Below are 27,214 nucleotides of genomic sequence, written 5' to 3'. Positions count from 1 at the left end.
CTCAGGTTCTGCCCTGTTCTAGTAGTAATACTCAAGTGCTGTTACTGTGGTTCTTCCTATCCTCCCAGGGCCTAGCACTGGGTCTGGCACACACCAGACATGCAGAGAAAGCTGAATTCTAATGTCTCAGGCAAATGCACCAAACGATTATCACTCTATCCTGCTGTCACATCCATACTGACGTCCACCTAAATGAGTGGACACCAGTAGGTCTTGACATACTAAGATGCAGTAAAAAAGAACTCCTCCCAGTGGAAACTAAAGAATGAGACCTTCTTTTGGTAACTTGAAAGTAATTCTGGCACTATGTCTTGCAATAAATTAGATACTGAGAAAGCCATCACATCAAAGGGCTGTAAAAAGAGCCAGCTCATTTCACAGAGTTTGAGGTTAAAACACTAGATACTAGCTGGAAGTATGAAACTACTTATAATTATTTTTACATAATTTATTGGGACACAGCTTTCAAAAAAAATTCTCTCAAATCCAAGTTCAAAAGGCAAACCTTATGGGAATTTCCTCTTTAACTGCTTAGCATGGGAAAACTAAGGACTAGATTTTTAACAGATTTACTTCACTGTGAATGATATATACCAAGGAAGGATTATGTGGTAAACAATACAAAAAAGGTAAGTATTTTATGTGTTCAAGACAAAAATCACGTTTAGAGCTCTTCTATCTCCCAAGTCTATACAAAGAGCAAACGTAAAAGTTCTTTAAACTGATCTTGGTGGGATCTTTTGTGGGATGAATTAAAATGAATATAGTTGACCCCTGAACAACATGGTTTTGAACTGTGTGGGTCCACTTATATGTGGAATAGTCTGAGGTTGGTTAAATCCACAGACATGGAAGAACCAGGGATAGGAAGAACCATGGAGAAGGGCCAACTATATATCCAGATTTTTGACCGTGGAGGGTTGTCAACCCTAACCCCACACTGTTCAAGGGTTAAGTGTGCATTGCTACAGACCATACAGAAGAACTATTCTGAGATCTAAAACTTCAGGGTTTATAGTTCAAATAAGAAATAGTAAAACGGAAACAAACTTAGGAAAAGCACATATCTGTATATCATTCCCATTCCTCCTGAATTGTTTTACAAAGAACAAACATGTTGCAATATGGAAATAATGTATATTATGCATCACTTTATACTAAATCCACTGAATCTGGATCTTGCCATAATTACAAAATCAAACAAAAATTCAAGCAAAAAAACGACAACATTCCAAGTGATTGTTATGAGCACAGCTATGCATCTTAAAATCTATGATTACTTTGTAATAAGCAAAGATCAGTATTCAGAAGTTTTTTGAGACCTGACTTGTAGGAACAACATTCCATACTCTGGCCTACTAAACAACTAATTGCGGAAAGCTAGCCCAATAGTTAATTATCTTGATCATACTGAAGCAAAATAATCTAGTCTTTAAAAAACACTTTAATATAAACCTGTTCGAACTATGATCAACTGATATGTTTTAAGTGAAAAGAAAATCAATTTATGATATATAGATATTTTTCATCCTCTTCACTATAAGATGGTGGCTTAAAGAGATTTTAGAAGTTTGAAATTGAACAAGATATAGCATTATTTGTAGAAAGGGACTCCTAATAGCAGCTAAGGACATAAAGATTCCCCCAAATTGGCTTCTCTATGTGCCTTTCCATTGATAACAATTTTTGTAGTAACCCGTTTGGTAATTTAACTCCTCCTCCTCTTCTTTTTCTTTTAATTAATTAATTTATTTTTTAAATTTTATTTTTAAACTTTACATAATTGTATTAGTTTTGCCAAATATCAAAATGAATCCGCCACAGGTATACATGTGTTCCCCATCCTGAACCCTCCTCCCTCCTCCCTCCCCATACCATCCCTCTGGGTCGTCCCAGTGCACTAGCCCCAAGCATCCAGTATCCTGCATCGAACCTGGACTGGCATCTAGTTTCATGCATGATATTTTACATGTTTCAATGCCATTCTCCCAAATCTTCCCACCCTCTCCCTCTCCCACAGAGTCCATAAGACTGTTCTATACATCAGTGTCTCTTTTGCTGTCTCGTACACAGGGTTATTGTTACCATCTTTCTAAATTCCATATATATGCGTTAGTATACTGTATTGGTGTTTTTCCTTCTGGCTTACTTCACTCTGTATAAAAGGCTCCAGTTTAGCAAGGTGAAAAGACAGCCTTCAGAATGGGAGAAAATAATAGCAAATGAAGCAACTGACAAACAACTAATCTCAAAAATATATAAGCAACTCCTACAGCTCAACTCCAGAAAAATAAATGACCCAATCAAAAAATGGGCCAAAGAACTAAATAGACATTTCTCCAAAGAAGACATACAGATGGCTAACAAACACATGAAAAGATGCTCAACATCACTCATTATCAGAGAAATGCAAATCAAAACCTCCTCCTCTTCTGTTACCTCCATTAATATACAACTCTACACGCATCAAGCTAGTATTATTCAAAAATCTTTACCCTGAATGTAAATCCTAACCTCTTGGGCATCTGATTTCTATTTGTTTCTCTAGAGTTTTATATTATTATTCAATAAAAGTCTTACAGCCATTTTTTTTCCTACTGGTATTCTATCCATATTCTGAATATTCCTGCTTCTGTGCCTCTGTTTTAACTCTTTGTCTGAAAATTTTTCTCCTCTTTCTACTTCCCCAATATCTATTCCCTCTGAGGACCAGTTCAAGCTCCATAATCCTCTCACAAGAGAGCAAGCTTGTCCACCAGAACCTATACTTAGCCTTTTCCCCTCACAAATCCAAAAGCAACTTCATGTGATCATTTGGGTCTAATACTATTGATTAGATAGAATGAACACACTACTCACATGCTTATCTTTTTCTCCTCCTTAGATCTCCTTGAGGGATAGCCCAATTCAGAATACTGAAGTTTACTTAGAGCAGACACTCAAATACGTCACCTTGAATGATCCCAAACAGCCAATAACGTTAGAAAATTAAAATTTGTGAGAATCAATACTACAGTAATACCTTTTAGTTTCACTGTTAGTCATTTATCTTACAACTCTAGTTACATGGAACACAGCTGAGAGCCAAAAAGAAAAAAGGATTTCTAAGTAGCCAACTGAGCTGTCCAGGGCCCAAACATGGAATCTCAGGTACTTTACTCAACTTAAAAATCTAGACCTATGATCAAGGACTGCTGTTATCAAGGAAAAAGATTCTGAAGTTTACATGCAAGAGGAAGACTACTGGTTTGGATGACGGCAGGATTAACAAGCATCACAGTAATTTTTAGGCTGTCTTAGTGTCAACAGCAAGGATGGAGAAAAAGTCAACCAGGACTATTTAATTCTAGGTTTTTTAAGGGAATTTCATATAGAAACTTAAGAAGATTCTGAGAAGAAAAACAAAGGTTGCAAAGATCTAGGAAAGAAGAGATGTTGGATGCTTTAACAAATCTAAGCATATTTACTTTGCAAAAAGACTTAAGAGGATGTAAGTGCTGACTTCAGATTCTTTTAACACTGTCATGTAAGAAAAACGTGAGACACAGGTGGGAGGGAGACATTAATGTAGAGTGACCTCAAGCAAAGCATTTATGCAAGGCACAATGTATGAAAAACATATTAAAGAATAGTAAATAGTTTAGTTCACACTACAGTGAAGGATTTGGGTTGCACAAAAATGTTTTATTAGCTAAGGAAGCCAACTGGTTTCTGTAAAACAATCACTTCTGGAAAAGAAGAGAAACTATTAATACAGAAGTAGAAAAATTTCCTTTTGGTTAGAGATCATTAATTAAAATCCCTAGGAAAGAAGGGAGTTTTCATATTTTACTTTCTTTTTTCTATGCAGTTTTGAAGTCTCGTTGCTTGACAGAACATAAATCCTGAAAGTTATGAGATGCTACAGGTTGGGGGTGGGGGAAACACTAAGAAATGGTGAATGCGTAAATTTGCACTGCAGAAAGAGGAAACAAGAAAGCATAAAAACACAGAGTCCCATGTATGATTCTGGAACAGAGCAAGACAGATTTAGGGTTTCCCATTTTGGGATGACTGTGTGGCACATAGGAAACATGAGGAAACCTAGGTCTCACAACAGCCTCCAGAAATTCGCTCAGCATTCTTGAGAATCCAGTCTGTGAGACTGAATATTCTTCAAGGTACCTTCCTTCAGTAATGGCATTAAAGGTGACAGGTGAGACAGTAAGACTGCAAGATTAGGAAGAAAAAAAAAGACCAGAGGCACGTGGCAGTAAAATTCCCTGTATTTTCCATTTCATTTACTAATTTAGAGTTATGCTGTTTGTCGTCCTAAACCTTTTGGGTTTTCTCAACTGGGGTTCAGTGAAGAATTAAGTCCTAATTGCCCTAAGGTAGTGGTGCTTACACTGACCTGGACCCCTGGGAGTCCCTGAGACTCCTGAAGGGTCCACGAGGTCCTCCATTCCCCAACTATCTGTGTGAGGTTGTATTCTCTTCATCAGTTCAGTTCAGTCGCTCAGCTGTGTCTGACTCTTTGCGATCCCATGGACTGCAGCACGCCAGGCCTCCCTGTCCATCACCAACTCCCAGAGTTTACTCAAGCTCATGCCCATCGAGTTGGTGAGGCCGTCCAGTAGCATACTAGGCACCTACCGACCTGGGGAGTTCATATTTCAGTGTCCTATCTTTTTGCCTTTTCATACTGTTCATGGGGTTCTCAAGGCAAGAATACTGAAGTGGTTTCCATTCCCTTCTCCAGTGGACCACATTCTGTCAGAACTCTCCACCATGACCCATTCATCTTGGGTAGCCCTACATGGCATGGCTCATAGTTTCATTGAGTTAGACAAGGCTGTGGTCCATGTGATTAGATTGGTTAGTTTTCTGTGACTGTGGTTTTCAGTCTGTCTGCCCTCTGATGGAGAAGGATAAGAGGCTTATGGAAGCTTCCTGATGGGAGGGACTGACTGGGGGGAAACTGGTTCTTGTTCTGATGGGCAGGGTCATTCTCTTCATAGACTTCAAGAAAACAACACACAAAAGACTTGATGCAGAGGGCGACACAAGAATCCAGCTGTCTTCTACTAAGCAGAGTGTAAAAATTTTCAAAATGTAACAAAATGACACTCTTCACACTGGAAAATAGCTTTTTGTCTTGGGAAAACGGTCAATTTCCATAAAAATTGCATTGTTTATGCTAATATACAATGAGTTTATCAGGGTTATTCTACAATCAATTAATAATGAACTGTTTAATAAGTTTCTCAGCTTTAATCTCTAGTGATAAGCCACATAAGCAAAGGCTCTTTGAGGTCTCTACATATCAAATGTATACAATAAAGTACTTATCTTTTATGCAGAAGATGGGAAAATAAAGAAAAACAGTCATGCAAATAACTTTCCGTGGTTCAGATGAGAAACTGCCATTAAAAACTATGTGACAGGATACTGAACTGGCATTCGATGAACGTAAACAACAGGATCGGGAGCAAGGTAGCGTCAAGTGCTCAGGACTAAATCATACTTTTAGAATAAACTAATAAACTATCAGATCAAGTGACTATGGTACTGACATTCATATATTTTAATTCACATGTATACTTTAGACATACTGCTTGTTTTTCTTAAAAACATAGTTTCTGGAGCATTTCTATTTAGATCCCACAGCCTGAGAATTTGCTCAAATATGTTCCCCTACACCTGACACCTAGGGTACCTCTGTTGAAAATACTGCATGATAAAAATGAATCTTTTCTGTTACCACATTTTATGTCATGGTTGCAAGAACGTCAGTGTCTAACAAACCATAACAGTCATAAGATAACAATAAAACTGAACACACACACAACAATGTACTTTTATAAAATGACTTTACTGAGGTCATACAAGGTATTTTCGCTATACTTACCGTATCCCATATCTGAAGTTTTATCTGTTTTCCATCAATAGTTATCATTCGAGCACCAAACTCAACACCTGAATAAAACAGAAAGTGTTTTGTTAGGCAAATTAGTGGGAATATACTTCACATTTAAGGATTTTTTTTAAAAAGGGTATTTCTAGGACATGCTATGCCAAATAATACACAGATTAACAAATACAGCTCCCATCCTTAGAAAATGTATAAGGCAGAGATATTCATAAGACACAGGCTAAGAATATAATTAAACACTAAGATATCTGAGTCTTGTGTAGTCAAGACATCAACTGTGCCCTTCATGTTTTGCAGGCTCAATAATATTAAAAATAATTAGAAATGAGATTCAAGAACCAATTTCTTAAAAACTGTTAATGTGGTTTAACAATCACTAAAATGGACAGATGAATTTCAACATCATAGTCTTAGTTCCATCATGGGTTATCAACTAGGAAAGAAATCTCCAAGTTCATTCACTAGAGATGACCACTGTTTAAACATATTTTCAGAAATCTCACCATGAATAAATACACATAGAAGCATACAGTTTTATATAAATGGGAATACACAAATGCTGTCCTGCAATTTTTCAGTCACTATGTCATAAACATTATTCCATACCACAAAGTACTTTTTCAATAAAAAAATTATATAAAACTATACTATTATTTTTAATGGCCACATAATAGTCCTGTGTGCTATGTATCTTTAGATACACATGCATTTTATTAAGCTGGTACTCTACTGCTACAAATTTTGGTTGTTTCCAAATCTTCACTAAGTAGTTAATGCTGAAATGAATTTTCTGCATATATTTTTCAACTTATGATTATGATTTTTGGCAAATTACAGGAGACAGGATTGCAGGTTAAGGGAATACAAACTTTATACTTATCAGCTAGCTTACAACTTTGGCTTTTTCCCTTGCATTTACCATCTTTTGAAAATACTCATTCAATCATCAAAATAGGAGGAGGAGAAAAAGAGGGTATAATTTCAGAAGAGCAAACAGCTGTGAAGGAGACTCTGCAAGAAGTCTATCACTTACATTACACCAAATCATTACTGCTTGGAGTGTGTTCTTTCAGTATTTAGATCAGAGTCAGGGTGACGGGGAGACACACATGGTCCCCAGAAACCAGATGTCATCCTGGCAGAAAAACAGCTTTTAGTTGCCCAGGGAAGGGCACATTGCCCAGTGCCAGAATTTCACTTCAGCATCTCCTATAATTCCCCCAACTGTGATCAGGAAGGTGAGATAGAAAGGTGATTTACCCTTTCAGGATATGTAACTTGATTGAGTTTTTATTCTGTATTTTATTATTTATTCCATACTAGGGGCAAAGTCAATACAAAGAAACTAATGGTATGTTTCTCAGACTCAGAAATACAGGAAAAGCACAGAGAGAAGACCTAGGAGTCAGGATGTACTAGAAAGAAAAATGCAAAACTGTACAATTAACCTCATAAAAAACCACTACAGTGTTTACACATCTACCTATCTATATGCATATAGTCATATACCGTCTATGCCACAGGGTGGGGGGATACCCAAAACAACAATCCACCAGCTTACTCAGTGACATGAAAATGAGTGGCTGAGGAAAGAAACTAGCAGCTAAGGACAGTACAAATGCTCTTGGAAATGCCCACTATTTAAAAGGAATGTCCTAAAGTATAAAATTCTACAAATCAGCAAGATAGTTGACAAATTGGAAGCCTTTTCAAGAATCTATTGTAGCCACAGAGAGAAATCCTGTTTTACCTCCCATTGTCATGGAAAAGCTTTTAACCACAATCCAAAAACATCTGCATTGCTCAGTGGGATTTAAGATTTCTTAAATCCAATATGTAACGTCAAATTTGATGAAAAACAATGGCAAATTAGAAACAGACCCTTGACCGACACCATGGATGGGGAGGCAAGCCAAGCAAGGACCAGCACCCTGAGTAGAGGGATGAAGGTACTCAAACTGACTGGCAAACCATTCCGTCCTTTGACGGGAGGATGGCTGTTACGGTTTCTGCTTTCCAGCCTCTTAGGATGCTTCACTCCTGCCCATTTTCAAGTCCACGTCCCCACCCTCTTGTGGAGTCTACATAAAACTCCAGACACTCTAATATTCCTAATAATCAAGACACTCTAATAACCCCCTTTGCTTAACTTAACCCACAGTTGAGTTTTGGCATATTTAGCCCTTTATTCAAAGTATATAGACAGAGACTCAGTTCAGTTCAGTTAAGTCACTCAGTCGTGTCCGACTCTTTGTGACCCCATGAATCGCAGCACGCCAGGCCTCCCTGTCCATCACCAACTCCCAGAGTTCACTCAAACTCACATCCATCGAGTCGGTGATGCCATCCAACCATCTCATCCTCTGCCATCCCCTTCTCCTCCTGCCCCCAATCCCTCCCAGCATCAGAATCTTTTCCAATGAGTCAACTCTTCGCATGAGGTGGCCAAAGTACTGGAGTTTCAGCTTTAGCATCATTCCTTCCAAAGAACACCCAGGGCTGATCTCCTTCAGAATGGACTGGTTGGATCTCCTTGCAGTCCAAGGGACTCTCAAGAGTCTTCTCCAACACCACAGTTCAAAAGCATCAGTTCTTCAGCACTCAGCTTTCCCCACAGTCCAACTCTCACATCCATACGTGACCACTGGAAAAACCAAAGCCTTGACTAGATGGACCTTTGTTGGCAAAGTAATGTCTCTGCTTTTGAATATGCTATCTAGGTTGGTCATAACTTTTCTTCCAAGGAGTAAGCATCTTTTAATTTCATGGCTGCAATCACCATCTGCAGTGATTTTGGAGCCCAGAAAAATAAAGTCTGACAGTTTCCACTGTTTCCTCATCTATTTCCCATGAAGTTATGGGACCAGATGCCATGATCTTCATTTTCTGAAATGTTGAGCTTTAAGCCAACTTTTTCACTCTCCACTTTCACTTTCATCAAGAGACTTTTTAGTTCCTCTTCACTTTCTGCCATAAGGGTGGTGTCATCTGCATATCTGAGGTGATTGATATTTCTCCCGGCAATCTTGATTCCAGCTTGTGCTTTTTCCAGCCCAGTGTTTCTCATGATGTACTCTGCATATAAGTTAAATAAGCAGGGTGACAATATACAGACTTGACGGACTCCTTTTCCTATTTGGAACCAGTCTGTTGTTCCATGTCCAGTTCTAACTGTTGCTTCCTGACCTGCATACAAATTTCTCAAGAGGCAGGTCAGGTGGTCTGGTACTCCCATCTCTTTCAGAATTTTCCACAGTTTATTGTGATCCACACAGTCAAAGGCTTTGGCATAGTCAATAAAGCAGAAATAGATGTTTTTCTGGAACTCTCTTGCTTTTTCGATGATTCAGCGGATGTTGGCAATTTGGTCTCTGGTTCCTCTGCCTTTTCTAAAACCAGCTTGAACATGTGGAAGCTCATGGTTCACGTATTGCTGAAGCCAGGCTTGCAGAATTTTGAGCATTACTTTACTAGCGTGTGAGATGAGTGCGATTATGTGGTAGTTTGAGCATTCTTTGGCGTTGCCTTTCTTTGGGATTGGAATGAAAACTGACCTTTTCCAGTCCTGTGGCCACTGCTGAGTTTTCCTAATTTGCTGGCATACTGAGTGTAGCACTTTCACAGCATCATCTTTCAGGATTTGAAGGAGCTCAACTGGAATTCCATCACCTCCACTAGATTTGTGGAGACTACTGAGGCTTAAAAAGTCTTCAAAGATTTTGCCTCTAAAAACATACCTAATTTGAAAACCATGTTATATGAAAATCAAGACTGTTTCTAAAGCATGAAAATACAGAACGATTGCCATTTTAACTTCACTTATTAATAGGATCAGGACAGAGAACAAAAACAAGAGGCCGAGAAACTAGTTTTAAAAGGCTACTACTATATTATCCAGGAATGAGATAAGAAAAAACTGACAAGCACAGTGGATTACTGAAAAACCATGATTTCTGTTTTCCTATCAAGTGAAATAGAAACAAAGAATTCAAGTTTCGCTTCAAAAACATAACTCTTTCCAATTTACCTTCTCATAACTGGGTTCATTCAGTTCAGGCTTTACCTTTGTATTCTATGTGGTAAAAGAAAATGCTGAAAGGTGAAGTGTCCTAGAAATTTTAGAAACAAACAAAAACCCAAAACCTTACACATCTCCACTGGACTGTAAAAATTTTAAATCGTTTTAGTTAAGCATATATTTGTACATGTGTGTGTGTGTGCTTAAGAAGCTTATTTAGAAAGTTTTCTTTTTTTTTTAATGAGATAAACCATCATCCCCTATGCCCTTGGGCCTCTCTTCCCAGATACATTTTCAATTAACAGCCAATTCTGGCTGCCAGAGAAATTATCCGTGGAGCCAAAGGCCAGGCCTCATTTACCTGACATTGTCAGGGAGTGATGCTTATTTTTTCAAATGTTACTCACTTTGAACCTTCCAGGACAAAACACTCTGAGCGTAAATACACACTTTCTAAATTACCTCTGGATTGTGATCATCCTTGTAGAGTAAGTGCTTGCATCCTTGCATAGTAAACATTTATTTAGTATTTAACAATTGATACCAACTAATTGTGTGACCCTGAGCAAGTTACTATACGTCTTCTGTTTTAGTTTTTCTTATTTGTAAATCGTATTAATGATACCCATCTCAAAATTTCTTCAAGATTAAGAGTTATTACATATGTGGAATCTAAGAAATGATACAAATGAACTTATTTATAAAAATGGAAATACAGACACAGAAAACAAACTTATGGTTATGAAAGGGGATGGCGGGTAGACATAAATTAGGAGTCTGGGATAAACACAGACACACTACTATATATAAAATAGGTAAACAACAGAGACCTACTGTATAGCACAGTACTCAAGATCTTGTAATAACCTATAATGGAAAAGAATCTGAAAAAGAACATATATTTGTATAACTGATTCACTTTGCTGTACACTTGAAACTAAGTTAACATTGTAAATTAGTTATACTTCAATTTAAAACAAAGTTATCACGTGCCTTAGTTACCATCTACTTACTTCCTGGCACACAGTTAAGTATTTTTATGGATCCATTATTATTTCATACTATACTCCAAGATTTCTAACTAATGATGACACGTCACTCATGAGGTGACTACTGATGGCAATCCCAATGAGAAGGGGCCCACTGCCAGAGCCAGGGCACGTGGAGGTGCAGAGGCAGGGTGAGGCTGCTCCCCCGAGATGGCACTGCCAAAGCAGACAGCAGGGCTGGTATCAAGTTAACAGCCATAAGGAGCCCTCCTTAGACCGCCTTGACAAAAAAAAAGGATCTACTCCTGGAACTCAGAAACTGCAGAAGTTCAAAACAGAGACTGGTGGGGAAGAAGGCTGATACTCCTAGAAACAAAACTATAGATACCAGCAAAAACAAAAGGTATAGATATTAGCTAAGAAAATATTATGACTTACAGATAAGGCCAAAATGTCTACCTAGAATATGCAAAATGATTAAACAATAATAATGGTGGGAAAAACCTGTTTACAATAGCAACAAAATCCATAAAATACAAAAATAATGTAAAAGCACAAGACCTTATGTAAAACTTTACTGAAGAGCATTTTAAAAGCTAGAATAAAAGAAAACATCTTATGTGTATGAATAGCTAATCTTTATATGGTAAAAACATAAACTGTCTCCAAACTAGTCCATAAATTAATATATTTCCTACCAAATTTTAAAAGCCTCACTAAAACTTTTGCAATTTGGCAAAGAGACTAAAGTTCAACTGGAGAACAAATATACAAAAATAATTAAGAAAATTCAGAAAATTTTTTAGAAATTCAGAAAATTTTTAGAAAAGGAAAACCGTCAACCACACATTAAGTAATTAGAAAGTGACTGTAAATGCCAGTATGATACTGCCTCATGAAATAGGAAAAAAAAAAAAAGGAACAGAGAGTCCCCAAACAGGCTGATATATATACAGAGATTTAGCAGATAAGAAAGGCTAAATCAAATAGGAAAGAAAGAATGGCTTATTTAATTAATGGTGTAGGGCCACAAGTTATGTAGGGATTAAAGAAAATAACCTACATGGCCATATACCAGATGAAGTATAAATTTATAGTATGAAAAGAATATTTTAAAGAATATGTATATAATTCATACACACTAAAGGGGATCCCTTCTTTAGTAAGACTTGAAAGTCATAACAAAAAGCATCAATGAATTTGACTAAAGAAAACTATTAGTGGAGAGGGCAAAGATAAAAACACATAATTCAAAGCAAAGACACAGAATGTTTCTTAAACATATTTTTAAAAGTTCAGCAGTACTTAAAACTAAAGAGTTAAAAAGTCAAATAGCGACTTTTCTCCCTCCAATTCACAAATATTAACGTCATTCACAAGTCGCAGTCAAGGCAAAGGTAAGAAAGAACAGGTACTTTAGTATATCTGCGGAGGAAAAGCAAATGAGAACAGTTTTACATGTGTGTTTATAATATATTTAAAAACTCTAGAAGGTGATACACATACCAAATTCTTCACAGTGGTTGCTGGAGGGCCAAAGGCAAGTTTACATGGGGAATTTAACTTTCTTTGGATTTTTACAGTGTTTTCATAACAATCACATGGAGAAGGCAATGGCAACCCACTCCAGTGTTCTTGCCTGGAGAATCCCAGGGACGGAGGAGCCTGGTAGGCTGCCGTCTATCGGGTTGCACAGAGTCAAACACGATTGATGCGACTTAGCAGCAGCAGCATAACAATCACAACCTGTTAGGAAAGTATGCTTATGTTCTAAGATCAGGAAAAGGGTCTTTGTGAGATCTGAACCGGATGTTTCACAAGGTCTTTTAAGCTATCTTCCTAGTTCTCGGCAATGACATTCTAAATAACTTTATCAGAAAGGTGAACCCCAAATAAATGAGGCATGCTTTTAATTGATCTCTTGTGGGGCACGTGATATGGGAAACAACACCACCTTTTCTCCAAGAGTATACTTTCACTTTCAGCACTCACTTCTTAGAGGCTGATGGTTTAAAGTGGGGGAGAGAGGAAGCAAGGTGTAATGAACATGTAAATAGCCTAGCTTCTGGATCAGTATTTGTCAAATTGTCCACTAGTAGGAAGTAAAATAAACACAGTGGGAATGAGTGGGCTATAACTAAGAGCGGGGACAAGGCAGCTGAGGGTATACACAGGAGTAATTATAATGACATAACTATAAGGCTTAGAATTAAAGCTGGGTAAGGGGAGAAGTAAGAAAGCAAGAGAGGTGAGAGTACAAAGATGGCAGAATCAATGGATTTTACACCTGATGGGGTAAATAAACTTTTAGCATTAGGAACCAGGTGTGTGAGCTGAAAGGATGGCAGGGGTGGTCAGATAGCCAGTCACATGAATCCAAGACTCTGGAGTAGTTCCAGACTCTGGTGACAGGTCCTGGGCAGGACTGTGCAGGTGAGGAGCTCAGTGGAAGCAGGATCTCAGAAGAAGTGCAAGTAAAGGAAGTGAGGGGCCAGGATGTGTGTGGGCGTGTGCACAGGATCAACAATATGAAGCCTATTTCCACCTGGGGAATCCACATACATACTCACAAAAGCCATTGATCCAGTGATTCTCAGCCTTGAAGGTTCATGTGAATCACCCGGAGACCCTGTTGAGCTGCAGAATGGGAGCCAGTAGATTCTATAACAACTCCCACACAAGGCTGATGCTGCTGGTCCAGAGGAACAGCCCCTGAGCCATCCTCTGGATGGCAAGGCTGGAGTCTGGATCCTCAGTGAAATTGTGCCCAGGAAGCTGTTTATAGATGGCTCTTTGATTCCCAGCGTAACAATCCTCACTGAGATAGCAGTCAAAGGGTAAGGAACATTTTATATAGTCTTCCCTTGCCTTTTATTTCCTCTTTGCTATCAGTTAATAATTCTTCATCACGACCCAAACTTAACCTTGTCACCTTCCTCTATTCATCAAGCAAAAGGCAAGTGTGCAGCAGGGTCAAGACACTGCCTCATGCCTACTTTAGAATCATTCTACACTCCTAGAAAAAGTATGTACTAAGGACCTTCTAAATGATTTCTATGTCAGAAAAATAAATTCTTGTGATGGGTGTCTTGAGTATAGTAGTTGGCATCCAACCAGAAAAATAGAAACCATACTTAAGCATTTAAAACAGAGGGGATTTAAAGTGGGGAATTGGTTAAGTTGAAGGCAGGGCTGAGAAACCCAAGGAGCAGAAGGTAACGCAACCCAGAGATCAGCAACAGCCGGAAGCTGCTGCTGTTCCCAAGCCGGAGGGCAGAGAGAGAAACCAGGATTTCCAGAGCCCAGGAACCCGACCACCAGTGACTCTGACAGGCAGGGGCTTGTACTGAAGCCATGGAGGACACACAGTAAACCCTGGCAGAGAGGGGAGAAGACCCTCGGCTTTTTTGCTTTTCTCCTCTGAACTCCCAGGGCCTCCCATCAGCGAGCCCAGAGGAAAGCCGGCTGGTGCAGTTACATGAGTTATGGTTTGCTGAGAACTCCCTCCGACCTACTTCCCCATCTCTCTTCGCAGCAGAGCCTATCCTCTGACAGCAGCGAGGCTCAGGCCTATCCTCCCTACAGGGTGCTTCAATGAAAAGGAAGACGCTTTTGACAGCACCCTATAAAAAAAACCACCGGCCAGCTGTCTCAAGACCGAGTCATGCCTAAGAGGTGGCCTCAAGGTGCAGACCTATTAAAGAACAGATTCTACAAAAAAGGAGCTCACCCAAGTTAAAACTTGAGTATCATGAGAACCAGCATGAAAGAGCAACACCTGCCCTACCCATCATTAGCAGATATAATTAAAATTACCAAGATGAAAATGGAATCTGCATGTTCTTACTATAAGTAGCCAGTAAGGAAAGATTTTTAATATATGCACAAAGTACATTAGGCTTGGGTGAATACCATCAACTGATCTAATAATCTGATTTATAAACTGTATCTTCGATTTGGTACTTTAAAAATACACAGGACATGAGAATCAATTTGTTATGAATAGTGAGTTAATGATACCTATAGAAAACAAGCAGACACTGGCTGAAAATACACATTAAGCTATCAGTTGCAAACTTTAACTGGATTTCCAATTACCTTATTTATACACGGTTGACTAATCTCTATTGCAGCCATAGAAGAAGAAATCTAGACTCTTTAGCTTTTGGGGTGTAATTTTTTAAAAACAGATTAAGAACCCTGAAAGAGCACACTTACTTAAAGTTTTTAGTTTTTCACTTAATTTTATACTTTTGCATATTAATGAATAATATCACTAAAAACAACCAGTAGAGCTAACAGTAATAATAGCTAAAATTTGTTGACCATCTCTTACCAGGAACTCTCATTTATTCTTCACAATTGAGGAAACTAAAAATTGCTTGATGGTAGTTTTTCTGGGTTAATAATTACAGGCAGCCCTGGAGCACTTACCACACTGCTAGGCACTGTTTCAATGCATGACATTTATTAACTCACTTACTGTTCTTAACGATTTTGTGAGATGGTCCTACTACTTTTCTCATTTTACAGACAAAGAAGCCGAGGCATGGAGTGGGGAAGGGGTGTGTCCAGCTAGTGGCAGAGCCCTGATCAGAACTCCAACAAACCGGTCCACAGTCTCTGCTGTTACCCACCCGTCTTGAGATACACTGAGATACACTGTCTCTCAATCTTCTGTTCCATCGTCAAATACAATCAAGATAAGTATGACTGTCTGCTGCATTCCAACCACTCTTATAGAGTTGTGTAGTATTATTTTTACTGTAGATACAGTTATTTTAAACCCAGTGATGGAGACTAGACTCCAGTACAGCAACAGATCTAGCTTCACTGATTTCTGACTCCTTACTAATGCAATGAGCCCTCTAGCATATTCCATGTCCACTACCCCAAACTTGTGAATGCATCTCATCTCTTTACAACACTTACCAATAGTAAGGTCATGCACTGGCTGAAACCTCTTGTCTGTAAACTGTAGCAATAAGCATGATTTACCAACACCTGAAAATTAAAAAAAAAAAAAAAAGTTAAGAGAAAAATTCACAGAAATTAAGAAATATTTCATAAAAGCACTTGGAAGAGAGACATTCAGGGTTCCCAGCGCTGAGAGCAACGTGCCATGCTTTCTCAGTGCTCTACCACTGATCTGAGTGAAAGGTGGTGACCAATCCAGAACAGCCTTTGCATCCTTCATGTTCATTCAGCATTTCAACCTGAAAGATGGGAGTGGCAGGAACTCCCGGAAGACAACCAAGCAGCCCCTACCCCAGGATTCATGCAGGGAAGTGTTCCTGCACTCTTGCTTTTTCTGTAGTAGTGAAAACATTTAAAAAACACAGCACTTTCCTCTTTTTATAGTTTATTTACCTTGGTCTCGGAAAACAAGAAACAAGAAGTAAGTGTCTGGGATCTACTTTAGTGGGAAAAGCTGCTTGTTCTACCTTCTGGCTGATTCACTTTGAAAGTGAAAGTCGCTCAGTCGGGTCCAACTCTTTGCAACCCCATGGACTACACATTCCATGGAATCCTCCAGGCCAGAATACTGGAGTAAGTGGCCTTTCCCTTCTCCAGGGGATCTTCCCAACCCAGGTCTCCCACATTATGGTGGATAGATTCTTTACCAGCTGAGCCACTAGGGAAGCGCTGATTCACTTTGGAATCGACTTTAATCTGAATGGCATTCCTTCACTCTTATCATTGAAGTCTTGAATAACTTCTCAATTTTCAAATTAAAGGCAAAATTTCTATATATATATGTTACTTGCCCTCTGAAGAGAACTGAATTTCACACCACTTCCTACTCATTTTCAGGCCTATAACCTTACAGGAGACCAAATCTGCTTACTTGGTAGCATAGTGCACTTACGAAACACAAAGGCAGTCATCATTCATTCATCCATTCACTTATTCAAAAAGTCACTGCTGAATGCTAACTATGCACATGGAAAACTGATTCGCTTGCTTCCTTACAGTCTAGCACAGGGAGAGAAATCAAACAGAACAAATGCCCAAATAATCTGTATGAACCGTAACTTAGAATAATCATAATAACTGCCATCTGAAAGAAAAAAATAAAGTACTATGAAGACGAGTAACAGAACAGACTTCATTTAGACTGAAGGGCTGAAGAAGGTCTTTCTTAAGTGACAAACTGAATGGTTCAATGTCTTCTATGTTATTCACTCAATGAGAGAAGGACAATGAATACCTTGTCACTTGCTACCTGTCTTAAGGCAGAGAGAAGTCACTCAATTATTTTGCTGAATGACTGGCCCTAGTGTCAAGTGTCAAAATGAACACTAACAAATCAAAGATAAATTCTGTGTGTGTGTAAGTTATATAAGTTCTGTGTGTGTGTGTGTGTGTGTATAGTGCTTTTTTTTTTTTTTTTAACTTTTGTTTCTTTTAAAAACTGTTTTGGCCTTAAGGGGCAGCATATGAGATCTCAGTTCCCCTTGCGGTGGAAGCACAAATTCTTAACCGCTGGACCACCAGAGAAGTGCCCCATGTGGCTGTGTTTTAGGAAGTATTTTATTTGTTCAAAGTTTTTTGAATCTTTTAAGATTCTAGTTAACTGAAAATAAGTTGGAATTTCAAAACACTTGACTTTTTTTCTCTTGTATTCACAATTTCTCTTTTACATTACAGAAGGCACAAACCCATCAGATTTCTAATACCGCTTCAACAGCCTTGCAGGTCTAGGAGAGAAAGGAAAATTAGTAAGTATTAAAGTACAAAATAGGTGAGCAACTGAGATATGAATCTTCCGTTCTGCTTTTAAAAAGAGACTTTATTTTTAGGAGCAGTTTTAGGTTCATAGCGAAACTGAGCACGAAGTACAGCAAGATCCCATAGCCTCCCTCCCCACGGGAGCACAGCCCCCTTCACTACCAGCCTCCTGCACCAGAGCGGTAACACTTGTCACAACTGATGAACCTGCCTTGACATACCGTCACTCAAAGTCCACAGTTCCTATCTGGGTTCATTCTCGGTGTTCTCCACCCTATGGATTTTGACAAATGTATCATGTATCCACGGTTACAGTGTCACACAGAACTTTCACTGCCCTAAAAATCCCCAATGCTGTATCAGTCCTGCCCCCATACCACTCATCTTTTTACTGCTCCATAGTCCTGCCTCTCTCTGACTGTCGTATGGCTGGAATCATACGGTATGTAGCTTTTCCAGATTGGCTTCTTTCACTTAGCAATATGCACTTAAGATTCTTCTTTTTTCTTCATTTCTATTTTTAGCATTCAAAATTTCCCCATATGGTAGAGAAAAAAGTTATAATTAGAAATCACAGATTTTATTACTGAGGGAGCTCAAGAATCATCTCACAGTCTGGTAATTACTTCAGTGATACAAGAACCTGAAACCTTCTTCTTATCTCACAACAGAGTATGGACTGCTCTGGTAATAGCAATACCACTTACTCTGGCCAAGTACTGACCTCACTTTTAAGACACCACATTCTTTCTTCAGGTAATCAAAGGATCTTTTAAAGCAGAGAATATATCCAAGTGCCACTATGGTGTTTCCCAGGTCTCCTTAGTCACCCACCTATTGATCATTTGTCAGGATCAGTTAAGTTTCCAGATAGCTTATCTTATTCAATATATGTTGACTTATACTATTTTAATTCTGGATAAAATACTTGGGGGTTCTGGCTCACAATCACGAACACTTTTCTAAACTGCCAATTTGAATTAGCTAGGCTTTTTCTCAGTCCTCATTTATTTGACCCAGAAACATGATCTATTTATGCCATAAAATATTTCTATAAAATTTATCTACCTACAACCTTCTTAAAAATGACCACTTCTGGCTTTTTCAGGCTGTAATCATCTCCTTGGTCACTTAATTCTGTGACAACTGCTCCTCTTCTTAAATACTGGAGGTTTCACAACCATTTCATCTTTGGTTATCTTTTCTCTTCAACTGACAGAACTAACCCAGTCCTATAGGCCCAACATACATCTATAAATTAGTGACTACCAATTGGAAGTGGTCAAACAGGAGATGGCAAGAGTGAACGTTGACATTCTAGGAATCAGCAAACTAAAATGGACTGGAATGGGTGAATTTAACTCAGATGACCATTATATCTACTACTGCGGGCATGAATCCCTTAGAAGAAATGGAGTAGCCATCATGGTCAACAAGAGTCGAAATGCAGTACCTGGATGCAATCTCAAAAACCACAGAATGATCTCTGTTCGTTTCCAAGGCAAACCATTCAATATCACAGTAATCCAAGTCTATGCCCCAACAAGTAATGCTGAAGAAGCTGAAGTTGAACGGTTCTATGAAGACCTACAAGACCTTTTAGAACTAACACCCAAAAAAGAGGTCCTTTTCATTATAGGGGACTGGAATGCAAAAGTAGGAAGTCAAGAAACACCTGGAGTAACAGGCAAATTTGGCCTTGGAATACGGAATGAAGCAGGGCAAAGACTAATAGAGTTTTGCCAAGACAATGCACTGGTCATAGCAAACACCCTCTTCCAACAACACAAGAGAAGACTTTACACATGGACATCACCAGATGGTCAACACCGAATCAGATTGATTATATTCTTTGCAGCCAAAGATGGAGAAGCTCTATACAGTCAACAAAAACAAGACCGCGAACTGACTGTGGCTCAGATCATGAACTACTTATTGCCAAATTCAGGCTTAAATTGAAGAAAGTAGGGAAAACCACTAGACCACTCAGGTATGACCTAAATCAAATCCCTTATGATTATACAGTGGAAGTGAGAAATAGATTTAAGGGACTAGATCTGATAGAGTGCCCGATGAACTATGGAATGAGGTTCGTGACACTGTACAGGAGACAGGGATCAAGACCATCCCCATGGAAAAGAAATGCAAAAAAGCAAAATGGCTGTCTGAGGAGGCCTTACAAATAGCTATGAAAATAAGAGAAGCGAAAAGCAAAGGAGAAAAGGAAAGATATAAGCACCTGAATGCAGAGGTCCAAAGAATAGCAAGAAGAGATAAGAAAGCCTTCCTCAGCAATCAATGCAAAGAAATAAAGGAAAACAACAGAATGGGAAAGACTAGAGATCTCTTCAAGAAAATTAGAGATACCAAGGGAACATTTCATGCGAAGATGGGCTTGATAAAGGACAGAAATGCTATGGACCTAACAGAAGCAGAAATATTAAGTAGAAGTGGCAAGAATACACAGAAGAACTGTACAAAAAAGATCTTCATGACCCAGATAATCACAATGGTGTGATCACTGACCTAGAGCCAGACATCCTGGAATGTGAAGTCAAGTGGGCCTTAGAAAGCATCACTACGAACAAAGCTAGTGGAGGTGATGGAATTCCAGTTGAGCTATTTCAAATCCTGAAAGATGATGCTGTGAAAGTGCTACACTCAATATGCCAGCAAATTTGGAAAACTCAGCAGTGGCCACAGGACTGGAAAAGGTCAGTTTTCATTCCAATCCCAAAGAAAGGCAACGCCAAAGAATGCTCAAACTACCACATAATCGCACTCATCTCACACGCTAGTAAAGTAATGCTCAAAATTCTCCAAGCCAGGCTTCAGCAGTACATGAACCGTGAACTTCCAGATGTTCAAGCTGGTTTTAGAAAAGGCAGAGGAACCAGAGACCAAATTGCCAACATCCGCTGGATCATGGAAAAAGCAAGAGAGTTCCAGAAAAACATCTATTTCTGCTTTGTTGACTATGCCAAAGCCTTTGACTGTGTGGATCACAATAAACTGTGGAAAATTCTGAAAGAGATGGGAATACCAGACCACCTGACCTGCCTCTTGAGAAACCTGTATGCAGGTCAGGAAGCAACAGTTAGAACTGGACATGGAACAACAGATTGGTTCCAAATAGGAAAAGGAGTCCGTCAAGGCTGTATACTGTCACCCTGCTTATTTAACTTATATGCAGAGTACATCATGAGAAACACTGGGCTGGAAAAAGCACAAGCTGGAATCAAGATTGCCGGGAGAAATATCAATAACCTCAGATATGCAGACATACACCACCCTTATGGCAGAAAGTGAGGAGGAACTAAAAAGCCTCTTGATGAAAGTGAAAGTGAAGAGTGAAAAAGTTGGCTTAAAGCTCAACATTCAGAAAACGAAGATCATGGCATCTGATCCCATCACTTCATGGGAAATAGATGGGGAAACAGTGGAAACAGTGTCAAGACTTTATTTTTCTGGGCTCCAAAATCACTGCAGATGGTGACTGCAGCCATGAAATTAAAAGACTCTTACTCCTTGGAAGAAAAGTTATGACCAACCTAGATAGCATACTGAAAAGCAGAGATACTACTTTGCCAACAAAGGTCCGTCTAGTCAAGGCTATGGTTTTTCCTGTGGTCATGTATGGATGTGCGAGTTGGACTGTGAAGAAGGCTGAGTGCCGAAGAAAGATGCTTTTGAACTGTGGTGTTGGAGAAGACTCTTGAGAGTCCCTTGGACTGCAAGGAGATCCAACCAGTCCATTCTGAAGGAGTTCTTTGGAAGGAATGATGCTAAGGCTGAAACTCCAGTACTTTGGCCACCTCATGCAAAGAGTTGACTCATTGGAAACACTCTGATGCTGGGAGGGATTGGGGGCAAGAGGAGAAGGGGATGACAGAGGATGAGATGGTTGGATGGCATCACTGACTCGATGGATGTGAGTCTAAGTGAACTCCGGGAGTTGGTGATGGACAGGGAGGCCTGGCGTGCTGCGATTCACGGGGTTGCAAAGAGTTGGACACGACTGAGCTACTGAACTGAACTGAAACCCATCTCTCTAGCCACCATCTTAATTAATTTCATTCTCATTATATCCAACTGCCTTCTGAACATGTCCACTTTAACTCTTTCAGGTTGGGAATGCAAACTTGTAAAACCTAATCCATTCTGTTTCATGTTCCTGCCTACCATTTTCCCAACAACTCAAAGAGTCACCTTCAGTATTTTATCTCTGAAGTTGGTTCCCAATGGATCACATCAACAAGAAAATCTCCTAATTCCTTTTCTTCCTACAGCTAATGGCTCACAAATCTCATCAGTTTCCTCAGAAATACCTTGAATTCCATGCTTTCCCCTCTTAATCCTCAGTGCTCCAGTTCTGGTTCTCAATAAGATATGGTCTTTCTGCCTTCAACCTTTGCCTCAAATCTATTTGTATAAACCTCTGAAAATTTTTGCTAAAATGCACATATATAAAATTTAAGCTGTCCGAAATAGTAAACAACGTTCTTTGAGAAATTGTTATCCTAACAGATCATATTATCACACCACGGTCTAGAGAGCCTGTGGTGAACCACAACACATCACCTTCTGTCCTCTGAAATGACACCACATTCTTCCTCTGGCATCTCTTACCAAGGAACTTGTCACTCCTTGGCAACTCTAAACTCATGCTTAGAGATTCCAATGCTTTCTTCACTAAAGCCTTCCTGTTCCAAAGATGCTATCAATCCCCATGCAGAATTAATGTGGGGATTAGTTCCTTGGGTTTCCATAGTATTTCCTTTATGCCTCAAAACCATGGTTAGAATCCTAGTTCTGTCACTTATGAGCTGTAACATGGAGCAAGGAAATTGACCTTTCTGGGCTTCAAAATTCTATCTATAAAATTGGGGAAATTCCTATACTATTTTTGGTGCACTGTTATAAGAATCAGATGAAATAAATGTAAGAGGGCCCCTGTATAGTAAGAGTTACCTGTGTCCAGTTTACAAACCTTCTCTGAGCTATATATTTAGGACATGTGCCTTTTTCTATTAGTACAATATACTTCAATAAAAATGAAAACACTGTGATGGGTCTTTCTGATGCATCAGCTTGACCAGGCCCCTTCCAATTACTGGGTGCTGCTGTGAAGGCATTTGGTTAAGATATAGTTGTAAGTCCACCCTCAGTTTCATATGGTGTAAGTTTCACTCTTTTGTATGTGGTTGTCCAGTCTTCCCAACATCATTTAATGAAGATTGTCCTTTCCCTACTGTATATTCTGGCCTTCTTTGTCATAAATTAATTGACCACATATGTATGTGTTTACCCCTGGGTTCTTTATTCTGTTCCATTGACCTATGTCTATGCCAATACTAATACCATACTGTTTTGAGTACAATAGCTTTCTAATATAGCTTGAACTCAGGGAGCATGGTGCCTCCAAATTTGTTCTTCTTTCTAAAGACTGCTTTAGCTACTCAACCACTCTTTAATAGAAACTGCTGCACTTAACAGCTGTTAAGAGTTTCTACTGTGAAGTCACCTTATCTTCTTCCTTTACTCAGGGTCCAATACACTGTCCTCAGTAGGCCTAAGTGTTGTGGTGAGAACTGACTACCTGATTACCACATTAATGCCAAACAATTACAAGTAACACTCATTAAAAATGTAGATTCCTAAAACCTCACCCCAAAGATTCTGATTCAGTCTTTGGTTAGGCCCAGGAATCTAATTAATACACCGCCAGCGATGTTTTTAGGCAATGGCGCCTTCTCCACAAGGAGTATTGGTATGCTGCTGCTGCTGCTGCTAAGTTGCTTCAGTCGTGTCAGACTCTGTGCGATCCCGTAGACGGCAGCCCACGAGGCTCCCCGGTCCCTGGGATTCTCCAGGCAAGAACACTGGAGTGGGTTGCCATTTCCTTCTCCAATGCATGAAAATGAAAAGTGAAAGTGAAGTCGCTCAGTTGTGCCCGACTCTCAGCGACCCCATGGACTGCAGCCTACCAGGCTCCTCCATCCATGGGATTTTCCAGGCAAGAGTACTGGAGTGGGGTGCCACTGCATTCCCCGAGAGAGATGGCAATGTGGTATAAATTATTTGTGGCTTATTTTGCAAAGAGAAAATTTTATTCTTCATGTTCACATTCCAAACCAAGAAACCCGTGAAACATGACAAAACAATGAGGTCTGCTCTTTTAAATAGAAAATTAATAAACTCAGCAAGATACGTTAAAAAGAATATAAGCTTTACAGTTGTGACACCAGTGTTCATCTGTATTATTTCATAACTTGTAACCTCAGACAAAATTTATTATAGAAACTAAGCTCCGTTTCCACATTTGTAAAATGGGAAAAAGAAAAACATGGCATTTCTACTTCACAGGAATATCATAAGGTTCAAATTCTAAAATTTTGAGTTTTGCATATTCAAAATTTTTAATGAAAACTTTAGAGGATTCTTCAAGATGAATACAGTTGAGGAGCAAAATCTCCAACCAAACTGATCTGACCTTGAGTTCACATTTTTAAATATCTAGTTTCTACAACTGCAGAAAATATTCACAATCTATAATTATCTTTTAAATAAAATGACTTCAGAGTTGTTTCCATGCTGCTGGTTTCCCACACATCATCCCCCTTGCATCTGAGACAGCAATCCTCTCATTTACTGCGATTAGATACTCATCTGTTGCTGACTGGAGTGGGTTAAAGAGACACGTCTAAATCCCAACTCCTGGAACTTCTGAATGTGACCTAACTTGGAAAAAGATCTCTGCAGGTATAATTAAGGGTTCTGAGATGTGATCAGCCTACATTCAGGTTGGGCCTAATTCCAGTGATAAATGGATACACAGGGGAGAAGGTTGTCTGAAGACAAAGGAGACTAGACTTGCACTGCCACAAACCAGGAGCCCCCGAAGCCACCAGAAGCTGGAAGAGCAGCAAGGATTTTCCTTGGAGCCTTCAGAGGCCCTGCCCATCCCTAGATTTTGGACTGCTGGCCTCCAGAACTGTGAGAGAATAGGTTTTTGTTGTTTTGAGCTCTGAGACAAGTTTCTTAAAATTACTAAGCAGTCCAAGAAAACCTACAAAAATGCACTTGTGAGGAGCAATTTTTCCTTCCTCCTTTTCCTTGGACTCATTGGTCTCTCAGTCTTGTTGACTCTGTCTCTAATGATTCCTACTGTAATCAGTAAAAAATAAAGAGACTCAAACACCAGAAATATTAAAATAAGGGAAGAGGAAACAAGGAAGACAGAGCATTTATTTGAGAAACCTCTCAGTGAAGGCTAAGAGGGCAGGGAGGAAGACACTCTGGACCTTTCTATGAAATGGCCAAGCCTTCTCCATCTCCAGAGCTCTGATGGATTCTACCAGCACTGCCAGACCAGCAACCCCTAAGCACAGGAACACATCTAATTCACTTTTGAAATTCTTCTCAGAAATGTGCTTTATATTTGGTAAACTTTCCCCATTGCAGCCTCCTGTATTTCAATGTACACCACCAATTTAAGAGAGAAACACTGGACTATATTTGGATCCCATGTGTGACAATGGTAGAAAAAGTTGTTTCAGGTCTCAAGGCCTTGGTTGCTTATCGTATCACGGTAATCATACATTCACTTTACTCAGAAGGCTACTGCAAGGAATAAAAGAAACGGCATGTAAAGAATAAAAGGTAAAAAACACATCTATGCTTCCTTCCCTTTCCTGGCACAAAGTCAGACTAACACTTCATTGCACACTTCGGCCATAGTGCTCTCTACACACTTCATTAAGCACCTCTTGTATCATACTTCTGTTATCAATTCACACATCTACCTGCCTCCCTTAGGAGCAATAACATTCTGCATTTAGAAAACCACTCTGCTCTGTGGTCTGGCTTAGAATTAACAGATGCTCAGTGAATGCAGAATTTATGTACTGAATGCTTGCTGAAAAGATCTAACAGTGACACACTTGTATTTTCTATATAATGACAAACAAGTCTACATTTTAAAAAGTCAATTTCTCAAAAAAATTTTTATTCCCAACAGTGGGTTTTTCAGGTAGAAAAATGATGTTGAAGAATGAAATCATGACCACGTGACATTAAGAACTGCGTCTCTGACACTATCGGCCCCTGATTTAAGTGTAATTTCCCTCTGAAAATGTTAAGTCTCCAGGGAGTGTTCCTTCCTTCCACATTCTGCCTCTGTCTTAGGGACAGTGGCTGGGCCCTCCACCTGCTGTTCTGTCTTCTTTAGAATACTTAGTCCACTTCCCCATTACTCTAACCCCACATCATAGTCAGTGGTTCTTTACACCAGACTTTCCCTGTTCAAACTTCTGTTTCTAATTTCCATCTCCTACCTGGACTCTTAGAACTAGTGTGATGAATACATTCTTCATCAGAAGAAAAATTTAATTCAGTGAAGCTGAGGGTTTTTTAATATAAGCTGAGTTTAGATATTCTTAAGAAAGACCTAGCTTGTACAGTATTTTCACGAAAACAAAGCTAGGTGCAATTCATAACTTTTTAAAATTTAAAAAATAAAATGGAGCACTACCTAATTTACATAGAGAATAAATGACAGAATATTAAATTTAATAGCAAGTAACATAGCAGAAATGTGGTTAAAAATAGCATCTCTTTCCTTTTTCTCCTCCCATTCTTGGGATTTTCTCGAACTAGTTTGTTTTAATGGTGGAAAATGGCTTAGAGTGAGAAGAATCAGAATGAAGGAAACTGAAGTATACCTCTCAGAATCTTAGGAAGTCACAGTACGTAGGAAGCAAAGGGGTCCTCTGCGCAATGTTCTCTAAATAGTAGGCTGTAACCAGTGAAATCAATTTACTCGGTTACAACTAGCATTAAAAAAATGAACTAGAACAAAATAGCAAATACTAGACTGCAGGGACTCAATAAAGATAGGACAAGTGCTATATGCAAGCTATTGCCTTACACACACACACACACACACACACACACGTATGCACTTACATACATATTTAAACCCTGGGCTGCAATGTAAGAAGATGTACCTATTATTGTGCTGATAAGACACAAATTTGGAAATTATTCTCCAGAATCTCATCCAATTACACACCCAGTGAAAGAACCCATCCACATCATTTATGCTAGGATTCACGGCAAACAAATCAGCTAAAGAATCTAGAACACTTCTGTTCTCTCTTAATGAATATTTACAAGGACAGGGATCAAGGAAAAAACCAGACTAAATCATCACAGTTGGGAATTTAACATAAAAATCAATCAACCAACCAACCAGCCAGCCAACCAGCCAACCAACCTTGGGTACCCTGAGTCATCTGCTAGGTGACAATTCTATTGCATAACCCTCTTTGTAAAATGATTTTTCGAATAGGTAAAATGAGGATGACACTGTATCCTGGTTTGCCAGGGACAGGCTTAGTTATCCCTGGTGTCCTGATGAATTAGGGATCACCCTGGATGATGAATTACACGCCTTCACTAAAGCGCTGATTCTCTAAAGTGTGCTCTCCAGAACAGCAACATCAGCAGTATCTGGAAACTTTTAGAACGCAAATTATCAGCTCCACCCCAAACTTAATG

General features: G+C 39.1%; 1 protein-coding gene across 4 annotated transcripts in view; it reads right to left on the bottom strand.

Annotated features, from left to right (window-relative positions):
* The window catches only part of RAB2A (RAB2A, member RAS oncogene family), a 72,584-nt gene that overhangs the window by 29,211 nt on the left and 16,159 nt on the right, over positions 1-27,214 (bottom strand). For all 4 annotated transcript variants that reach the window (XM_005215451.3, XM_005215452.3, XM_010812024.4 and 1 more), the window contains 2 exon segments: positions 15,854-15,925; positions 5,891-5,958 (listed from right to left, as the gene is read on the bottom strand). In XM_005215451.3, the coding sequence (XP_005215508.1) occupies positions 5,891-5,958; positions 15,854-15,925 (140 nt within the window).

The sequence above is a fragment of the Bos taurus genome, chromosome 14, assembly GCF_002263795.3.
Source record: "Bos taurus isolate L1 Dominette 01449 registration number 42190680 breed Hereford chromosome 14, ARS-UCD2.0, whole genome shotgun sequence".
Classification (NCBI taxonomy): Eukaryota; Metazoa; Chordata; class Mammalia; order Artiodactyla; family Bovidae; genus Bos; species Bos taurus.
Note: the sequence above shows the minus strand (reverse complement) of the source record. Positions and strands in the feature narration are given on the sequence as shown.